This window comes from Ylistrum balloti, unplaced genomic scaffold, assembly GCF_031769215.1.
Source record: "Ylistrum balloti isolate Yb309-2 unplaced genomic scaffold, AGI_CSIRO_Ybal_v1 Utg370554, whole genome shotgun sequence".
Classification (NCBI taxonomy): Eukaryota; Metazoa; Mollusca; class Bivalvia; order Pectinida; family Pectinidae; genus Ylistrum; species Ylistrum balloti.
Genome location: NW_026782349.1, coordinates 1302523 through 1321166, shown reverse-complemented (window position 1 = coordinate 1321166; position 18644 = coordinate 1302523). Strand labels below are relative to the sequence as shown.

Here is an 18644-nt window from a genome sequence, read left to right as displayed (position 1 = left end):
GGGGACAAATACCCCGCAATTCAACAAATTTCATCATTTTCAATGTCGGATAACTTTAAAAGAACTTCATATATGCTCATTTTTCTGAGAACCTTTTCACAGATTTGACGGATTTATTTAGTCCAATAAAGTGTCAACTCGAGTGTTAATTAACACCTTATTTGTAACACCTCGAAGACCAAATAAATAGGTAAAATTTGAGAAGCAATAGTAGTGTAATCCGGATGTACATTTATGTTGTAAAAACATTACATAACTAGGCATGCTGATTAATTTCAACATCTGTCAACGCAACAACTTGTCACTTAGGCATATGTTACCTGAGAAGTCCAGAATTATAGAGTCATATAATACACACAATTCCAGTGATTTCCAGTTATATCCAATACATGTATATATATCCTACCTTTGGAAAATTAATAGAAATCCTCGCCGAAAACGTCACAGTTTCGAAATGAAAGATTCTAATAAAGACGTACCTTTTTATATGACTTTGTACACGTAGAGATTCTTCGACAACACCTGTACTGTGACGAAAGTTTCCACCTGATGACTTCAGACACTTCATGCTAGGAAGACGACTCACCTGACAGGTACACAGGCAGGTGATTGATCAGTGGAATATCGACCAATGATTAATCGTTATTTCAGTTTACACTATTTTACCCGGAAATTGTTGCTAAGCCTACTCGGGTGTATTTCTTCGTCATTGGTGGACGTGGTTACAACCGATTCCAAGCCCCAGGCTCCAGGGACGACTTCACAAAAGTGCTAAGTCTATCTTACTCTGTGGTAATTATATAGAACGATTAACTTACTGTTGTGACGTCATAGTAACGTTATCATCCCATACGGCGGGAATGACACATCTTCATTCCGTCTTGTACTTATCTTTGACTAATAACAAGGACATTTTAAGAATTTTCACATGGAGTATTTACGGATTGAGTAGAGGAAATCTTGGCTCTCTGTGTATCTTGTGGTGCCTGTTACATTCCGTGTTTAGCCTCGGAGATGGTACCACGACGTCTTTGGTATCTCTATTGACTTGGAATGCTGCCAATACTTGACTTGAAGATTATCAGTTCTTGGGTGTTTACTCTTGTAATACCTCGACGTGTCGGCATTGAGCTTTCATTATTGGAGATGCATCGACCTGTCGGCTTTTGAGCTTTCATTCTAGGGGGATACCTCGACCTGTCGGCTTTCGAGCGTCCACACTGGGGAATACCTCGACCTGTCGGCCTTTGAGTGTCCACACTGGGGATACCTCGACCTGTCGGCTTTCGAGCGTCCACACTGGGGGATACCTCGACCTGTCGGCTTTTGAGTGTCCACACTGGGGGATACCTCGACCTGTCGGCTTTTGAGATTTCATTCTTGTAGGATACTTCGGCCTGTATATATTTTGATGTTTAAACTTTAGAAGGGTACCGCGACTTGTCGAATTTAGATCTTTATCTTTTTGAAATAGCAAAATGCTTTAAGTTAAAAGAGATACTGCGTCTCTTTTTTGAATGTTTACTTTTTTGTTTAAAGTACTAAATGATCAATTGGCTGGTCACAGTATTTACGTATCACACCTCAAAGTATACATTTTGGAATTCATGAACATTGGGAAATCTTGTTCCACGTGAAGCACTTGGAGCTTTAATCGAAATATATCTATGGAAAGTGATTAAGATGTTCAAACTTAAATTCGCGATTATACACAGAAACATTATTGTGAAAAAGTAATTCACGTTTGGTCTACTTCATTTCTGAATTTCCCCCTCCTATTTCCATTTCATATTTCCCCTCCTATTTCCATTTCATATTTCCCTCCTGTTTCCTTTTCATATTTCCCCTCCTATTTCCATTTCATATTTCCCCCTTCTATTTCCATTTCATATTTCCCCTCCTGTTTTCACTCGAATTTTCCCCTTCTTGTTTCCCCTTCCCATTTGTCTCTACTATTTTCCCGTTTCAATTTCGCCGTCCTGTTTGCCCCTTCTTTTCTTACACTCCTATTCCCCATTCTAATCTTCCCTATAACTCTCCCTCCTATTTCCTCCTCCTATAACCTCTCCAATTTTCCCCATCTATAACCTCTCCAATTTTCCCCTCCTATAACCTCTCCAATTTTCCCCTCCTATACCCTCTCCAATTTTCCCCTCCTAAACCCTCTCCAATTTTCCCCATCTATACCCTCTCCAATTTTCCCCTCCTATACCCTCTCGAATATTCCCCTCCTATACCCTCTCCAATTTCCACCTCCTATACCCTCTCCAATTTCCCTCTCCTATAACCTCTCCAATTTTCCCCATCTATACCCTCTCCAATTTCCACCTCCTATACCATCTCCAATTTCCACCTCCTGTACCATCTCCAATTTCCACCTCCTATACCCTCTCCAATTTCCCTTCCTATACCCTCTCCAATTTCCTCCTATATCCTCTCCAATTTCCCTTCCTATACCCTCTCCAATTTCCTCCTATATCCTCTCCAATTTTCCCCTCCTATACCCTCTCCAATTTTCCCCTCCTATACCCTCTCCAATTTCCCTTCCTATACCCTCTCCAATTTCCTCCTATATCCTCTCCAATTTTCCCCTCCTAAATTCTCTCCAGTTTTCCTCTCCTAAACCCTCTCCAATTTTTCCCTCCTAAAACCTCTCCAATTTTCCCCTCTTATACCCTCTCCAGTTTCCACCTTCTAAAACCTCTCCAATTTTCCCCTCCTATACCATCTCCAATTTTCCCTCCTATAACCTCTCCAATTTTCCCCTCCTATACCCTCTCTAATTTCCACCTCCTAAACCCTCTCCAATTTTCCCCTCCTATAACCTCTCCAATTTTCCCTCCTATAACCTCTCCAATTTTCCCCTCCTATACCCTCTCCAATTTCCACCTCCTAAACCCTCTCCAATTTTCCCCTCCTATACCCTCTCCAATTTTCCCCTCCTATAACCTCTCCAATTTTCCCTCCTATAACCTCTCCAATTTTCCCCACCTATACCATCTCCAATTTTCCCCTCCTATACCCTCTCCAATTTTCCCTCCTATAACCTCTCCAATTTTCCCTCCTATACCATCTCCAATTTTCCCCTCCTAAACCCTCTACAATTTTCCCTCCTATAACCTCTCCAATTTTCCCTCCTATAACCTCTCCAATTTTCCCCTCCTAAACCCTCTCCAATTTTCCACCTCCTATAACCTCTCCAATTTTCCACCTCCTATAACCTCTCCAATTTTCCCCTCCTATACCCTCTCCAATTTCCACCTCCTATAACCTCTCCAAATTTCCCCTCCTATAACCTCTCCAATTTCCACCTCCTATAACCTCTCCAATTTTCCCCTCCTATAACCTCTCCAATTTTCCCTCCTATAACCTCTCCAATTTTCCCCTCCTATAACCTCTCCAATTTCCACCTCCTAAACCCTCTCCAATTTTCCACCTCCTATAACCTCTCCAATTTTCCCTCCTATAACCTCTCCAATTTTCCCCTCCTATACCCTCTCCAATTTTCCCTCCTATAACCTCTCCAATTTCCACCTCCTATAACCTCTCCAATTTTCCCCTCCTATACCCTCTCCAATTCTCCCCTCCTATAACCTCTCCAATTTTCCACCTCCTATAACCTACCCAATTTCCACCTCCTAAACCCTCTCAAATTTTTCCCTCCTATACCCTCTCCAATTTTCCACTTGTATTCTCCGCTCCTATTTCCTAAAGTTTATTTTTACATAGTTTATATTTCCCCTCTTAGATTTCCCTCTCATTTTCGTGAATAGCAGCTCTCAGTTGCTTCTCTTCAGACCTACTTAACAAGACTTAGTGATGATGCTTCCTGTATATTGTAATGAATCATCATTGCACTATTACAATCACGTTAGCCGATAGTTCTGGCCGAGAACAATCTGTGTGTTTTTCTCCCAGGGATGCGTTGTTCACGCTTCATCTCCAGTCATATCTTCGGTACATGAAAACTCTCCTGAACGTTAAGGTTACAGGTGAGCCATTTCGTGGATACCTTGACATTTCAAAATGTTCATGGAATCACTCACATTAGCGATCAAGTCAGCCATATTATGTGGCTATCCATTATAGAGGTTCCTATACAACTGATCATTGTCATAGCACGGCTAATAAAAACTCTGAGTACAGACATTAACATACCACAGAAATGGTAAAAGTAGGATCCTGGTGTTGAAGTAGACATTAAACTGAACACTTCGTGATGTGTTGAGATAACACGAGGACCGACCAGTGTGTCTCAAGGCACGAATAAACAAGAATAAGAGGCTTGTCCTTTGATCTATCAACTATATCACGTGCAGTACTGAGTGACCAATGGGCAGTTGATGACTTAAGTACCATTTGGGTTTTTTTTCACATGAAAATTGTTGTAAAAGAGATCGATTAGTGAATTATAACTCACTTGTTGGGTCTTAATTTTTTTTGGACAAAATCAAAAGCTGAAGTTAACAGTCTAACACAGAACCATTGAAGATCATAGATGATGGGCTTCAGTATCACTCTGATTACTATTAATGATAATTTGGTTCAGATGCATGATTACACGGGATTCACATCCGTTTTAGAATATATGGCATGCTTTATAATCGGACTTTAGAGGTGTTTTATAACTTTATTCAATCAAATCACACGGATATAGCGTAGTGTTAATTGGTTCTGGCAGTATCAAATTTAGCATTTCATCAACACTTAGAAACGTCCCATCGACACAGTAATGAAGTCCACAGACTACAGCTAAAGCACAAATGAAATGTACTGTAGTTCATACACATATATATACTTTAAAGTCAATGGAGACGGTTTAAACGTCAATTACATCACACACCATTTGATGGCGTTCACTGACTGATTAACCCCGTCATATATTCCGACAGTAACAGATTTGTTTTACTGATATCAGAACAGTTCATAAGTTTATTATTAGTAAAGATTGGTTCTATTTTACAGGCCAAAGTCTACCATCGGAGAATAACCATTTATCTTTATTTACATTGTGTAATATTGCGACCTTTCGCTCTTTTAGCAGACAGAATGAGTAACGAAGTAAAATGGACAGAGTTTGAAGTGAAAGTAAAGACAATCGATACAACGCTGGTGGTCTGAAGTAGGTTTGATGTGTCATCTAAGGACAAGCTGGGAAAAGTTACGCAAATAGCCACAGGGCCTGGTCACTATTTATATAAAACATGATTCAAAGGTAGGCGGCCATACCAGTTAATGGCCAGAGGCCCTCGGTGATAAATACGGCCCATTAACAAATCACCCTGTGTATCGTGCTTATGTTCAAACTCAACGTATAATATTGATTCATCAAACTCATGAGTAAACAATTTAGGATCGGAATCAGTCATTATGAGCAACCAACTTCATTTACTGTGGCCTGGTACACAGGGAACTGGCACGGTCCATATATATGTGTGGTACTGTGGCCTGGTACACAGGGAATTGGCACGGTCCATATATATGTGTGGTACTGTGGCCTGGTACACAGGGAATTGGCACGGTCCATATATATGTGTGGTACTGTGGCCTGGTACACAGGGAATTGGCACGGTCCATATATATGCGTGGTACTGTGGCCTGGTACACAGGGAATTGGCACGGTCTATATATATGCGTGGTACTGTGGCCTGGTACACAGGGAATTGGCACGGTCCATATATATGTGTGGTACTGTGGCCTGGTACACAGGGAATTGGCATGAGTTCCCGCCCCACGGTCCATATATATGTGTGGTACTGTGGCCTGATACACAGGGAATTGGCATGAGTTCCCGCCCCACGGTCCATATATATGTGTGGTACTGTGGCCTGGTACACAGGGAATTGGCATGAGTTCCCGCCCCACGGTCCATATATATGTGTGGTACTGTGGCCTGGTACACAGGGAATTGGCATGAGTTCCCGCCCCACGGTCCATATATATGTGTGGTACTGTGGCCTGGTACACAGGGAATTGGCATGAGTTCCCGCCCCACGGTCCATATATATGTGTGGTACTGTGGCCTGGTACACAGGGAATTGGCATGAGTTCCCGCCCCACGGTCCATATATATGTGTGGTACTGTGGCCTGGTACGCGAGTCACTCATTCTTACAAACAGAAATTTTTTTAAGGAATATCCCCCAAATCAGGTACGCCAATGTTTGTATGTAAATACTTCACACATCATTTTATATCTAATAGCGATCGCATCGAGCGCTTCATGAGATTGTGTGTGGTAATTCATAACCAAAAAACTTATGCTGCCCATACGATCAACTTTAAACTTCTCCACCCACAATACATTTACCGCAGCACGCAATGAGAACTTTCAACCTATTGACTGAATTAAAACCTATTTTGACCGACAAAACATATTTTCAAGTTTTCATGTGGAAATGAAATAAAACTTAAAAGTTTTAAATAATTCAAATAAATCTAACAAACATTTACGTTATTGGTTTGAATCGCATGTAACACAACAACTCCTATATAGCTAATAGAGTTATCGTTCTTCAACAGTCACAACATTGTTATATGGGTACCGCAATGCACTCTTGGAGAGATTACAACAACTCGTTGAAAAATTCCAATTTTAACCATTCAAGATAACAGCACGTTTATTCGGTTCGTTTACTTTCGTCACTTTCCATGAACGAAAAATACACCGTCTCTTACACGGCAACAGCCGAAAGGTCCTGATTTGGCGTGAAACCTGTCCCGTCTCCCAAAAAATAATGGTTCAATTGCATTTTTTAAAACTTTTTAAACAGAGAGAAACCACTCAAAAACTAAGAGCAATGAAAACGGAGGGGAGAACTTTATGATTTTAATGATGAATACCTATAACACTGAAAACGTGATCAATTCCAAAATCCAATTCAGTGACTAGCTATGTTGTCGAAGGCTTTATTCATACATTTTTCATTAAATAAACAAACATACATTTTGGGTAAGATCAGTAATAACAACATTTCGATATATAAAGTTAACTTTATCTATTTAACAGATGTAACGTCCGCTGTAATGGTCTTTCAGCAGGCGAGATAAATTTGACAATCAGATTATTCTGGATATAAAAAAAGTATCTGTATTGTTACTTAAAATTTAATCATTAATCTAGATGTTCAATCATTGCTCATCAGAAAGCCCAATCTTGTAGTAAAGGAAAGATACCTTCTGTTAAATGTGTGTACAAATGGAAGAAAGTGGAAAAAATTCATAAAAGATATCAGAACAGCGCACGTTTTAAAACCACAGCTACCAGCCATTACCCCCTTCCTCCTCAATGTTTTTGTATACTATATTCGCATCTCTCCTCCCCCCCCCCCCTTCCCCCATCTCTCTCTCTCTCTCTCTCTCTCCTTACTTGCCTTATCGATTTATTATATCGACAAAATGCAATTTACAGAAGTTGTTAAAAGTTGAATAAACGTATTAAACGTTAAAAGACGGACCCTGTTGGAATCGCTCATCTCGTATAGTTTAACCTCACGCAAAGAAAAAACGGAAATTCATTAATAAATACCAAAACATAAGTACATGGTCAACCCCAATTGTGTATAAAATCTGAGTTCACCGTAACGTACGAACCACAGCCACATTCATAAAAGCGATTAGGTAAAGGGATAATGAGAACACTATCCAGGGTGCTTTTTTCATGTGACAACGCATGCTTTCCAGGGAAATCAAACTTAGCTTCGGGTATTACATTATGAAAATTGTGGAACTAAATTTCGGTCTCCACCTCCGTTTAACTAATTCTATTCAATTATTTTGGCATAATATCATTGTGCATCACGGGGTAGTTAACGTATATTGAACATATGAAAAACAGATCCGCTGCATCAGAACCCAACATCTTCAAATCTCACAATATTTCAGCTTTTTCGCGAAAATATTGCTACGTAGTTGGTTATTTTAAACATGAATACCGCTCGATAGACTGGTTTTATTAGTTGCGCCGAATTTTAAGTGAAGCAGCACCGTGTATGCAAATGATTATACACCCACAAAGACGACTTTATGAAACATCTATTAGAAATACACCAAAGGGACGACGTTGGCGTGTCTTTGCCTCAAAAGGAGGCCTTCTAACGTCACAATGTCCAAGTGACATGAAGGGTAAGTTCAACCTAGCATTTCAAAGTGAATAAAAACAAAATATCGAGACATGGTGATATTTTGGGTGATAAGGGCCGTACTTTTCCTGATTCATCTGTGGGTTTAAAAACGGCATCATAGGCATTGTGCAAATCATGAAATATTGCCTATTCAATAAAGTATTGAACTGTGATTGTAAGTGTTATACATCGTGATATTTACAACAGATAGAACACGAAACATCACGAATCTACAGTATTAAAAACCATGATTTAAAATGTAGCCGCTCTTACCTAAAAAGACGTGCAAACGAACATTACTTTCGCTATTTTTACACCACATTGGCGTCACCGACGTCATATGATCACGGCCCCGAAAATGGATACTCAGCGTTTAACGTGTACTCAACGTGTTTTCTTTCATCCTTTTTCGTTTTGTTTTAGAACTAGCAATATTACTTTTTTAAACGTGCAACTTTAAGAGAAACAGAAATCAAGTAACCAGGACACGAATTACCCTCGTGCGATATTTCAAAATTTACTCTTACGCTACATGTTTAGCCTACATATCTGGTATGATATACAGAACAGTGCGTGTTAGTAGTAAATGAGTGTAAGTCCTTTCACACGTGTTTTCTCTCCAATACCCAACGTGTAGATTCTACTTTTCAACGTACAGCAGGACCGTTCGGAAAAGTCGCTACAACGCCAACACGTCGCCATGCCTACCGTACGAGTCGTACGAACAGAATATATGCTACGTGCAGCTTTTAATCATGTATGTCATGTTGTTTCAGTTCTTATTCAAACATACAAGTAAATCCTCATTCAGAACAATGGTAATATAAAACTGGCCAAAAGACTTCCTTGTTAAACGCCAATGACGTAATACAGTGCATTATACGTCACTATCAAACAGTTAGAATAGTCTAGAATAAATAACAACATGTTCAATATAATCAATTAAAATTATTTCAAATGTGATATTTGAAAAACCACAAATTACAAGAGCTCTCTTTCTTAAACTGAGACGTATTTCAACACATCTGAATGTGTGAAATTGGTGATTTTTCAAAGCCTTTCAAACCGAAATAACGGACTGACGGACGGACGGACCCGAATGAGATTGATCATAACTTGACTAATTAGCGCATGACATTTTTCATCTCAATATCAATTGGGCAAGCTTATGAACATAGAATTACGTAGCCGCTAGGGTGGTGGAAAGATGACGGTATGGTGATCGAAAAAACAACATTTGGCAGTGGATGGGTTTTGGTAATTACAGAGATTTAAAAAAAAAGATACATGTACTAGTCAGCTTGATGAGGACACTATTGTAGTACTTTAATAGCTTATGATACTGATACTTTACTTAGACATTTTCATTTTAAGTCTGTGATGATGATGGTGTCACATTTCTGGTTCAAAGTGTTTAATATCTGTAACAAATACAAGCAATTTCATGGAATTTATATCTCCGCTTTCAAAGCATATTGTAAGTAAATATTTTAGAGGTTAGGAGTAAACATGTCATAATGCTATGTAGAATGATATAGTTTAATGATAAACTGATAATATTTGTTGGACTTCAAATTACATCTAAATCAGTTTATATTTAGGAAAGTTAGAGCACAAAAACTGACCGACCAAAAAGTTTCACCCAAATTGAATGTTTTTTTTTTTTTTTGGTTAAGTTAGAACACGGAAACGAAAGTGTGACAGACAGATGGGCGGACGGACGGACGAACCCAAATTAATTCCCCTCGTTTCGGTGAAAACGGGGGATAACCACCAAAAATATACATATTAAGCACGTCCTTGCATTCGATAACAAAACACAAGACGTCTTGACGAAACTGATCATATTGACATAAACAGCTATTTTAACACGCATTAGGAAAGCACGAATCTTACAGTTCATAATGTGAATCTTGTTGATCAACATAGATATGTTAGGGCTTTACCACACGGAAAATTATGGTGTAAGGGGGATAACTCGAAAATGCTTTAATTTGAAATGTATCCTAAAATTAGACCAAATGTCTCTGGCTTTAAGCACATTTTTTAGATACCATTCATCAGTCTATCAATTATTATTTCGAATATCATGACCGTTTTAGAAATATTGGATTACGAGTCACTCTGATTACGGACTACTACAAGTCTTTAAAAAAAAAAACCCTATCGCCGTGATTTACATAAAATAAACCGCTTCAGAATATAGTTTCCGGTGTAATGGTAGAGTTAATAATATTGCGTCAATGTAGTTAGATAACATGGTGAGTTATAAGAAAATGTTTTCGATGTTTTATTCAGTGGACTATCTTGACACTGGAACATAAAAAACCCGTAAACGTGCACATTTTCATATATATTCCTACGCAATTAAAACTACTTTTCTGTGCCATGGCCGGGACAGCTGTCAAACAGTCTCCGCGAAGTTGAAACATAAACAAAGCCATGCACCTGTCCATGAGCCTGTCCAGTTTTTACGATGGAGTCACCATACGATGGAAAAGCAGCGACATCATGCTGTGGCAGTATTTTTGTGATATAAACACAGGTATGTTAATAAAGAATGATTCAAATGAATGTATTGTAACCTTTCCGCTCATTGTCAGACGGAGATCGGTTACCAAGAGTTAATCTTGCGTTGAGTCTAACATGCACTTGTACAAGGACATGTTGCCACTATGAATTAAAAATATATCAATGTAGATTAGCCCTCGGATATAAACGATTAACAAAAAACCATTAATAGGAAGCGCGTTGCTTTGAATTTTCCGCTCCTGTTACACACGTAAGGTATACAGCTGCATTTTAGGGTGCAGAAAATAGGACCTGATTCATTTTGATATTGAGTTTTGTCTCATTGCTAAGTCATGCAAAAGTCATTAAATGGTTGTCCACTCTGCATAATGTACAACATTATGGTATTGCATAATAAATAGTTTGAACTTCGTTGTCAATGTAATGCGACCTGGTGTGTATGTAAAGAGTTCTTTGATCACCAGAGTTACGCAAACGGCTTAAATTTGCAATAGGAGTGGGTTGGTGTGGCTTGTATTTAGTTTTAAATACAGTCTGTGTCACTCAGCTGATGGAGCATGCTTCTTTGGCTCAGTTGGTAGAGTTGGTTAGTTATCATGCCATAGACCTGGGTTCGAATCCTGGTTGGGGCACTCGACAGAAATGTGTACTTTCCCTGTTCTTTCACATGGTGCCCAGCAAAATCCCACAAGTAGTGGTATTTGGAGTCTCGGGTTGAGATTTAGGAAATCTCCAGAAAAACGTGGGAGTAGTGTAGTAGGAGTGATTTGGCGTGGCTGGTATATAGTGTTAGATACGGTCTCTGTCACTCAGCTGACAGATCTTGCTTCTTTGGCTCAGTTGGTAGAGATAGTCGATTATAATCCCAGACACCTGTGTTTGATTCTTGGTCGAGGCACTTGACAGGAATGTGCATTTTCCATGTTCTTTCTCAAATTCATTGACCAAAGACATAAACAAGATAATAAGCAATGGAAGAGATCCAAGGGGGATTTTAGCCCCCAACAATTGTTTGATCTTTATTTGATCTTTTTTTTTTTTTTTTGTCTTTATAGAATGAAATTTGAAAATTCCTCTTCAGAAATAATGAAAACAAATCGTAACTTTCAAGGCAAAGATGACCACCTGTCTGCATGATATTTGGCTAGTATGTTTCTAGAATGGAGCCAGACAAAGTTTGTAGATAAGAAATGACCTTGACTTCTATGCGAGGTCACAGGCGTCAAATTTGGCTGGTATATTCTTCGGATGAAGCCCAACAAAGTTTGTGAAAGGAACGACCTTTACCTAGATTTTTTATTAGTCATTGCAGCTATGGTAACCAACATGGTAATCATTCAAAATATGCATACGTTATGCAGTTGTGAAAATTTTCGCAATTTTTACCATTTTTTTCCTAATATATAGCTAGTACTAGGTGAACGCTGCAGGCCTATTGGGCCTATTGTTTTCCTGATCAGTTGTAAAATCTATGGGGATACAACAAGGGACCAAAGGGAATTAACGTGTGAAATTCAAGAAAGATCCATTCTGTGCTTGAACACAGATAACAATTAAAGACAAACGGATTGACACCAGACTACGGGCTAAGGATGATTTAACAACCCATCATTTGATGATGGTTGACTAAACATTAGGCTAGAACGTGTGACCTTCCTTTAAACCTGTTGCGATCGCGGTGGACATTTACCAGTTTGCTTAATGGAAATTCTCTTTAACCAAATCTGGTAATTAAGGCGACTCATTCTCTCTTATTCTTCAATTCTCTCCTGATCACTCTAAGTTTTCAGCATCTAAGAAAACTACAACCGGTATGTTGCTTTGCTCTACAGGCCTAGTGTATGAATTAAGTTGTCAAGGGCACCAAACTTGTTAGTCCAACAGAAAATGCTCATTTTTTTAACCTGTCTTTTTAAACAGAAGAAACAGCCAGCATTGATTGTATTATCTCTGTAAATGTAATGATACTGGATTCCGTCCTTTCCTGTACTCTTGTTTGTTCTGTATTTTGTACAAATATGAATTGAATCTGCAAAATGCAACATGATTCTTATTTCATCCTGCACAACAATTAGTTTACTGTCCATTGCATTGAATAGATGATAAAAGTATAACTTCCATCTTCAGGTGATCTTAAAGATGTAGCTAATACCTAGAAGATATCCAAGTTGACTGTAAAAGGGAAGCTGATCCAAAACTCCTTTAAACATGGATATCAACTGTGGGATGGAATTACATTTTGCTGAGACTGCCAATCTTGAAGAGAGTGATTTTGTGTCTTCTGGAACAGGATTGTCAGAGACCTCTAATCTTGAGGAGAGTGATTTTGTATCCTCTAGCACAGAATTGTCGGATAAGCTTAATTTGGGTGCAAATACTGAAGCAGTTCATCATTTATTGGTACTTGATCAAGTCTCGCCTCCATCAAGGGCATGTGGTGATCATGATGGTAATGACAAACATCTCTCTGCAGCAGATTTCAAGCTTGATTTGGGTCCAGCAAATGATTTAGTATCTGCTGCAGATTTTCCTATTGAAAATTCGGTCACAGATATCACAAGTGATGGAGGTACAGAGGAGAACAGTGAGGGTTATAGCATACTAAACGCTGCACTGGAAGGCAATCCCGACCTAAAGCAACACATGGCCCCATCTCGTGCCACTGTCAATACAATTCCTACATTACCTTTAGGCTCAATCTTACCCAATCTCCAGGCTGTACAAGTTGTTCCCATTGCCAATCTTCAGCAACTCCAGCTTCTTACATCAGCAAGACCAACTAACAGTGACTCAACAGTGGCACAACTTCTGTCTGCGAATCAAAAGATGGGACATATACTTCAACTGGGATCACAGCAGACAAACAATCCAAAACTTATTCCACTGCTTCAACATGAAAATAACCAGGTGCTCGGTCTCTCCAACTTGGAAAATCAGAAATTGTCAATTGGTTCTAACCAGTGCTCAACAGATGCTTCAAAAACTGTTCAACAACTGATAAACTTACAGTCAGGTTCCACTTCAGCATTTTTACTAGGTAATCTTTTAGTGTTACAACCTGTTGCTAGCCAGCTACAAGGAAATATGGCTTTGAATCAGCCTTCTGTAACTTCTCTAGATCCAAACAGCTCTTTATGTGTAAACAATACTAACACAACTTTGCAGCCATCATGTGCAACTTCTTCCAATTTAAATACCTCTGAAGCACTGCTGAAGAAGATTGTTCCACGACCCAGTAGTTGCACACATTCAGTGACAACTGGCACAAACTTGCCTGTTCAGACGACTTTATTTAGTGTTGCTCAGACAGGTCCCAGTTCTTTGCATAGTGTCAATACAACAGGAAGTATCCAGCAGATGCATTGTGGGAAGAATGGAAATAAGATAGAGGAGACTGCTGCAGAAGCAGCTAGTTCTGATAAGGTAAACCAAGAACAAGACAAAACAGACAGTTTAAAGATTGCTGGACAGAAAAATACAAAAATTGTAATATATGGTAAAACAATATCAATGACATTTGACTGTAGAAATAAAAATGGTGTACTTCCATCAACTTCATGTAGAAATAAATCTTTAAATCAAGTTATTCCAGGAGTTTTAAATTCCCAACAAGGGACATCAACTGTGAAGACTTCATTAGTATGTTCTGGTACTGATAGCACCTCTAGTGCAGAAAAGAGCCGTATACCTACAGTCCAACCCAACTCCACAGTTAATTCATCACAGGTGAAATATGTGTCTATTTTAGAACCAAACATTTCTTCTAAATTACCTGGTAAAGCAAACAGTGTACAAACAGCAGTATCAACATCTTTACCAGTGCAAGTTCAAAACAAGTCAGATGTTGATAAAATCATGCAAATGAATCCGATCAAGCTGAATCTTGCTTCATCTCTTACAACATGTCAAAGTACCTCACAAGATCATGCGGATCCAAGTCATACTGTTGGACAGACTTCACAGACTAGTGAGATGGAGCAGGAACCAATGAAAGATGTAACTGTGATAGACCAAACAACTACTCTACAGGGTAGTACGAGGCATGAGTACAGATGTGATCTCTGCAGTGCTTCCTTCAATCGCTATGGCAACTACACTCGACATAGGATGATCCACACTGTCAATACAAAGGTTCGTGAAATAAACATTGTCCCAGTGTATGTGAATACATGATTTCAATCTTAGATTATGACTCATTTTAGTGTTTATGTTTGATGAAACACAACTGGTACAATTGTAGTTTGTTAAATTAATTGATCTAATAAAATTCAATTTTTTTTTAGGAAAAAATCCAGATCAGCTGATTTACCACATGCAATTTACCACATGCATTCATAGTGCAATGAATGCAGCCTTGATTTGTTTGTTTACAGGATGATTACCGTTATAAGTGTCAGGAGTGCGGAAGACTGTTCCTCCAGCGATGTGACATGAAGCGACACATGCTGATCCACACAAACGAGCAGCCATTCAGGTGTAATGAATGTGGCAGAGGTAAGCTATACAATGTATTTATTCATTAAATGTTATGTTTGTAAAATGATTACTGTCCATATCTAGTTTACGTTCAGTATTTGATTTGCCAGATAGTACAAACTTAATAAAGACATGACTTAATCTGTGAGGGGAGGTAACTGTTGCGACTCTATGTGTTGAATGTGTGATAATGTTAGACTTCCAGCTGTCTGTGTTGTATCTCCTAACGAAACCATCTGATTTTGATCTGCTTTCCTTTATTTACTTGTCTTTACCTTAGATAATATTTCTGGGGCCAAGCATGTCTAAAAACCTTTTGTTTAGTATAATGCTGAAGAGGTTCTTTAAATACTATAAGAATAAGATTTATACTAATATAGGATATAACAATATAGCATATTAGAGACAAAAAGTCGTCTGGGGTATAGAATCTAGCTGACAAGGGGAATGGAATTTGTATTTTAAAAAAAACTTGAATTTGTGTTGATTTTATTTTCACCAATTTTCTTCCTTGTACATCCTACAGGTTATATACGAAGGAGTGACTTGGTGGTTCACATGAGATTTCACAAGAAGGAGAAGACATTCAAGTGTGTTTACTGCTCCAAAAATTTCTATCAGTCAGGTAATCAGAGTTTGAATTATTTAATTTGTGTATTAAATGGTCATGTACTATCTTTGTTACTGTACACCTAAGAAATGTAACTTCTTTGTTTAACCTTTGTTTCTGAATTCATTTGAAATTTCTGGCATTTTTGCTGTTCATGTTTGCTCTGAAATATAAGTTTTTGTTATTGTAAGAATTTTCTGCAATTAACATGTTAAGAATGCATCTTTAAAAAAAAATTTCTGGGTCTCAAACCTAACTTCGTTAATTGAAAAGGGATTGAACATTTACATTATTCATGGAACAGATAGACATTAATTAAATAATGGATTTATGTGTCTGACTAAATTTCCTTCATGCAGTAAAAGAGAAAAAGTCTTTAAAATACCATTGATCTGTTCTCACATTCCTGTGACTGTAATTCTTAGGATGGAATTTTTTTCATTGGGATGTGCTGTAGAAAATCTCGTAAAATCTTATTTTAATTTTATTCATTCTATTGGACAAGTAGACAAGCTTGATAATAACTGCAATATTTCTGTTCAGGTGACCTAAACAGGCATATGAGGAATATCCACCTTCAGACTTCTATGTTGACTTGTGGTCACTGTAGCCGTCAGTTTGTGAAGGAGGCCACACTGATACGACACATGCAGACAAGACATCGTGACATTATCATTAAGACCCTGAAAACCAAAACCACAACATCTAATGCTGAGTGAGTTTCTTTTCATCATTACAGGTAGTTCAGGAACTATAAACTGTACATGAATAACTTAATCTTAAATCCATGTATAAAGTCCTACTATTGACGAAGTCTGACTTGTTCAGGCATGGTGGGATTTATTGAAGATGTCTGCCTGTGTAAGCAATTAACAACACTAGAATTGAATTTAAGAATATAGTCTCCATAAAGGCATGTGAGGTGTTTGAAAGAGTAGAGGATAGCTGAACATACACAGATGGTTTTAGTCAGCAGTTCAGATAATGTTTTACATTTTACAGATGATTTACCTATTTTTAAACTGTTGTAAGAATTTAATCAAGTTATACAACCCAACTTTTCAGAAATGAGCAGGAAGGCAATCCATCTAATATAAACAAGGACACATCTCTTAATAACCTGATGAAGTCTGAAGACATTGAGGATATTATAGAGGATGTTATACACAGCAGTAACTGTATAGGGAATGAAACAGATGACACTATCCATATGGATGAGACTACACCAATCACACCCACCTGTGATGTGGAAACCTCGTCAGGGATTATACAGTTTGAAGGTCAAGCATTGAGTAATGAGATCCCACAGACAGAAGGCCAGTAAATAGTGCTCAGCTTACTTGACATGTTCTTTCACAGGCTACTGGTAATCCTACCAAAAGGAAGTGTTGAAGGAATACATAAGCATATGGTTTGAAATCCTTTAGTATTTTGTAGTGTTTCTACCACTTGAATTATTTTCATTATCTTCATTTGGTCTATTCTTGATTTGCAATCTCCTGACAGCAAGGGGAATTTAAGAATTTGTCAGGTTTTTGTGGAAGAGGAAAGCCTGTGTTGCAGAAAAACAATCAAACTGCTGTCAGTATGGTTCTTTATTGGCGACTCCCAACATAGGCATCAAACCAGTGATCCAGAGGTGGAGAGCTAGTGAAATAGACAGCACTTTAACCACTCAATTCATTGATATTCGTATTTCTGCATGGTATATTGAAAAGTGTCACATCAAGTGCTATTATAAAGAAATAAAGACACTATGTTAAAGATTATTTCACTTTGATAACTGGTCACAGGGCAATATTGCATTGACAAATGAAACCAAATATAAAACTCAACATCCTCTTTCTCTACATTCTTGGGTAATAAAGAGTGAAGTAAGAAAAACAGTAGCATCAATTATTTCCAACAATTCCGAACGTAATCAACCTATACATATAAAGATGGATAGGAGTTCTCTCCCTTTCCCTACACACAAAGGTTTTGTTTAAGGCAGATTTGGGGATTTAGTTTTCCTCTCTGTCCATCTGTCCGTCCCTTTATCTATGAAAGTTTGTCAGTGCTCTGGCTGCTTCATTCCTTAAGGTATTTAAATCAAACTTCACACACTTATGAAGCCTCAAAATATCTTCAAGTTCAAGTTTCAGGGTTGTTGGGTCAAGGTCACCTGTGGTGACCAGTAGGGAACATTTATTGCTTCAGCAATAATTGTTATGCTTGTTATTGTATAATATTGTTCAAAAAAACTAATTCAATGTGATTTTTTCTAGATGTGAAGAATTGCATTTATGGGAAGTGCAGAACAAACAATACACTATGTATATAATTTCTTGTATTCATGGGGAATTTATATCACTTTTGCTCATTTCAGACTGCTGAAAATTCCATCTTTGATAAGATATTTGAAGATATCTGTTTACTATAAAATTCATATAAGACTTCATCAAAAGCAAAAACATTCATCCTAGATCTTAAAGAAATAAACATGAAATTTTAGCCCAGTTAAATTAAATGATTAAATGATACATAGATGGCTGTAATTTATCAAATAAATTTCAAAACCGTATTTACCTCATATATATATTTATAAATGTTATATCTTCATTGCTTATTGTTTATCAGTTTTTAGGTCATCTGACCCGAAGGGTTATGATGACGTTCTTCGTCCGTCATCGTGCACTGTACGTAAACTTTTGACATTTCAAACTTCTCAAGTTCCACTAGTGGGATTGAGCTCAAAATTGCATGAAATGATCCTGAGGTGGTTCTGACCAAGTGTTTTTATTTTACCGGTTTGTCTGAAATCCAAAATGGCCACCATCTTGAAAAACATATTTTGAACTTATTGAGCTATTGAGCTAAAAAGTGTTATTTTTTGACCTTGTCAAAACTTCAATACAGCAGCCA

At 37.9% G+C, this 18644-nt stretch overlaps 1 protein-coding gene across 1 annotated transcript; it reads left to right on the top strand.

Moving 5' to 3' along the window:
- The first annotated feature begins 10528 nt into the window (after positions 1 to 10528).
- LOC132556222 (zinc finger protein 510-like) lies at positions 10529 to 18304 on the top strand. The gene is made up of 6 exons (XM_060220615.1): positions 10529 to 10667; positions 12782 to 14785; positions 15028 to 15148; positions 15657 to 15755; positions 16284 to 16455; positions 16806 to 18304. The coding sequence occupies exons 2-6, from the start codon at positions 12863 to 12865 to the stop codon at positions 17062 to 17064; spliced, it is 2574 nt and encodes an 857-aa protein (XP_060076598.1). The 5' UTR covers positions 10529 to 10667; positions 12782 to 12862; the 3' UTR covers positions 17065 to 18304.
- The last annotated feature ends 340 nt before the right edge of the window (positions 18305 to 18644 follow it).

Bases quoted from the DNA above. Each gene is read 5' to 3' on its own strand.
- LOC132556222 (XM_060220615.1), top strand. From the start codon at position 12,863: ATGGATATCAACTGTGGGATGGAATTACATTTTGCTGAGACTGCCAAT. The intron at 14,786-15,027 runs GTTCGTGAAATA...GTTTGTTTACAG, and splicing joins TCCACACTGTCAATACAAAG to GATGATTACCGTTATAAGTG. The intron at 15,756-16,283 runs GTAATCAGAGTT...ATTTCTGTTCAG, and splicing joins CAAAAATTTCTATCAGTCAG to GTGACCTAAACAGGCATATG.